The 2,425-nt window shown below is 36.9% G+C and overlaps 1 protein-coding gene across 1 annotated transcript; it reads left to right on the forward strand.

The window, feature by feature from the left end:
• The first annotated feature begins 386 nt into the window (after positions 1 to 386).
• On the forward strand, positions 387 to 1,406 carry LOC106612764 (olfactory receptor 52K2). The gene has a single exon (XM_014214239.2). The coding sequence runs from the start codon at positions 387 to 389 to the stop codon at positions 1,404 to 1,406; it is 1,020 nt and encodes a 339-aa protein (XP_014069714.1).
• The last annotated feature ends 1,019 nt before the right edge of the window (positions 1,407 to 2,425 follow it).

A 2,425-nucleotide genomic window follows, 5' to 3' on the forward strand; every position in this document is an offset into this window, starting at 1 on the left:
ACAAACACAACACCTCCCTGATCTCAAATGAAGTGATACAAATACATCCTTAATTAATGCCATTGGGTGACATCTCTCTAAGACATTGCTTTAATTTGGAAAATACTAAAAATACTCATGTCAATTATGATATGGTGAAGGTATAAAAAAGGCTAAAATGTATCATGCCAGCCAACATCTTACTTGGAAGACTGTTCATTTTAGAATGTTCTCATCTTCATCAAATTTATTCTGTCAACCCCTCACACCAACTCTAGTGTACTAACCTGATGGTAACTATTTTGACATTTGCACACTTTCGAAACGTTTATTTTATTAATGCATTATATTATATGTAAAATGATGTCTGATAACTGCTGATTATAATTGTCTTTTACTCAGGAAATATGAACCAAACTATCTTACATAGCACTGTATTTTTCACTGCGTATGGACCTCCAGGCCCACTCAACTACACAGCTTTTTTCTTAACATTTTTGCTTTTCTTCATTACAATATTTTCCAACATCAGTCTCATGCTTGTCATCTACTTAGAATCACGCTTACACAAGCCCATGTACATATTTCTGTTCAACTTGGCGGTGAATGGACTGATTGGGTGTTTATCCGTCTGTCCGAAGATCATGGACAATCTTGTTAATGACATAAAGAACATCTCTCACAAAGGTTGTTTATTGCAGGTGTTTTTCAGCAGTGTATATGTATTGTGTGCTTACGTTATTCTAGCAGTGATGGCTTATGACAGGTTTGTCTCCATTTGTAAGCCATTGCAATATCATAGCATTATGACTCCTTCTAAAGTGAAGATGTTGTTAGCATTGGTATATCTTTTTCCCATAACCATGCTTGCTTTTCAAATGTTTATCACTTCTAGGCTCCCTGTGTGCAGCTACAACATCAATAAGCTTTTTTGTGATAACTTAGCAGTTGTTAAACTCTCCTGTGTTGAAAGTGCACTGAGTAACCTGTATGGTATATGTGTGATAGCAAGTCTAGTGGTTTTACCTTTTGTGTTAGTTGTGCTCTCATACATCAAAATATTACTTGTTTGCTTGAAAGTCTCAAAGGAATCACGAAAGAAGGCTGTTAATACGTGCGCTCCGCACTTGATCACTTTCATCAACTTCTCTACAGCCATCCTTTTTTCTGTTATTTACAACAGGCACAGCACAGTTAGCAAGGAGGTTAATGTATTAATATCAGTACAGTTCATTCTTTTCCCACCACTGGTACACCCTATCATATATGGTATCAGGACCAAGGAGATCAGAACATGTATTACAAAAATTATAAGAACAAGAATCTTTCGTAACTCTCTTGATTTTCCTCATCTAAAATCGGAACCTAAACTGGTACCAATTATGACTTTAGATGGTACAGCAGCAGGGCAAGGGTTGCCGGTTTGAATCCCAGGTCTCACAAGAACTTATGACAGAATGTAAGCCGCCAGAACTGAATGTTTTTATCATCAACCCAATCACTTGTTTCTCCTTTGTATTGCATTTTATTTTTGTGAATTATTATGCATTTTGTTAAGTCTATTTTAATGTAGGAAAGTCAAATAAGGGATGCTGATGTGTCGCTGACCCGATGTCCTTCTACTTTGACATGTCAGTGGGCATGTACGTGTGTTTCTGGGGGGTTGGAGAAAGAGAAAAAGGATGTAAGGATGCAATAAGTTCTGTTTCCACAAATGGGCAGTAGAGTATTCTTCTAGACATGGCGGATCTAGTAGATCCTTTTGATATTTTGAAGAAATGTGAATTAGAAAGTAAAATAAACAAATCATTTCCTGTAAAAAAAATGTATGCATTTTCTTGATCAAACAGTTGATTAATTTAGTCATCCTAAAATAAATACAACTATTATTGCATTATTTATTGTTTATGTAATTGAAAATAATTTTAAATAGCTTCATGTAAAATGAGGAAGATCAACCCAATTCCCCACTCAAATACACTTAATCTAAACTTCGCAGTTTGCGTTACAAACATAGACATCGCATCAGTGTATCTGTCCCAATATGGCGTCTGTGAGAGTACGGGCAGCGCCATTGAGGCCATCTCCTTTTTGAAGTTGTCAATTTTCTTCTTCTACTACTTCTATGAGTTGGCAAACAATCTGAAAGGTTGCATAATGCCACTTTGAGAGTGTTGTTTGAACAGGTATAAAGTTCGTGATTTACTGCCACCTGCAGTTTGCCCATAAGTATGATTCATTGGCTGATCCCTCATGGTGACCTTTATGGAATTATGTGATCCTTCCTTATCCCATAGGAAGTCCAAGCCAGTTACTACTCTAGTGGCTTTTGGCCACAAGAGTTCTCTATCTCTATGTTTACAAACATTTTAGACCGGCCACTGAGCTAAAGATTGTCAAGCCCATCTGGCATTTGCCCTAACTGCCTGGCCAGTCTGTTTCTGCT

Source organism: Salmo salar, unplaced genomic scaffold (assembly GCF_905237065.1).
Source record: "Salmo salar unplaced genomic scaffold, Ssal_v3.1, whole genome shotgun sequence".
In the NCBI taxonomy this organism is placed as follows: domain Eukaryota; kingdom Metazoa; phylum Chordata; class Actinopteri; order Salmoniformes; family Salmonidae; genus Salmo; species Salmo salar.

What these genes read in the sequence shown, in the direction of transcription:
- LOC106612764 (XM_014214239.2), top strand. Translation starts at nt 387, where the DNA reads ATGAACCAAACTATCTTACATAGCACTGTATTTTTCACTGCGTATGGA.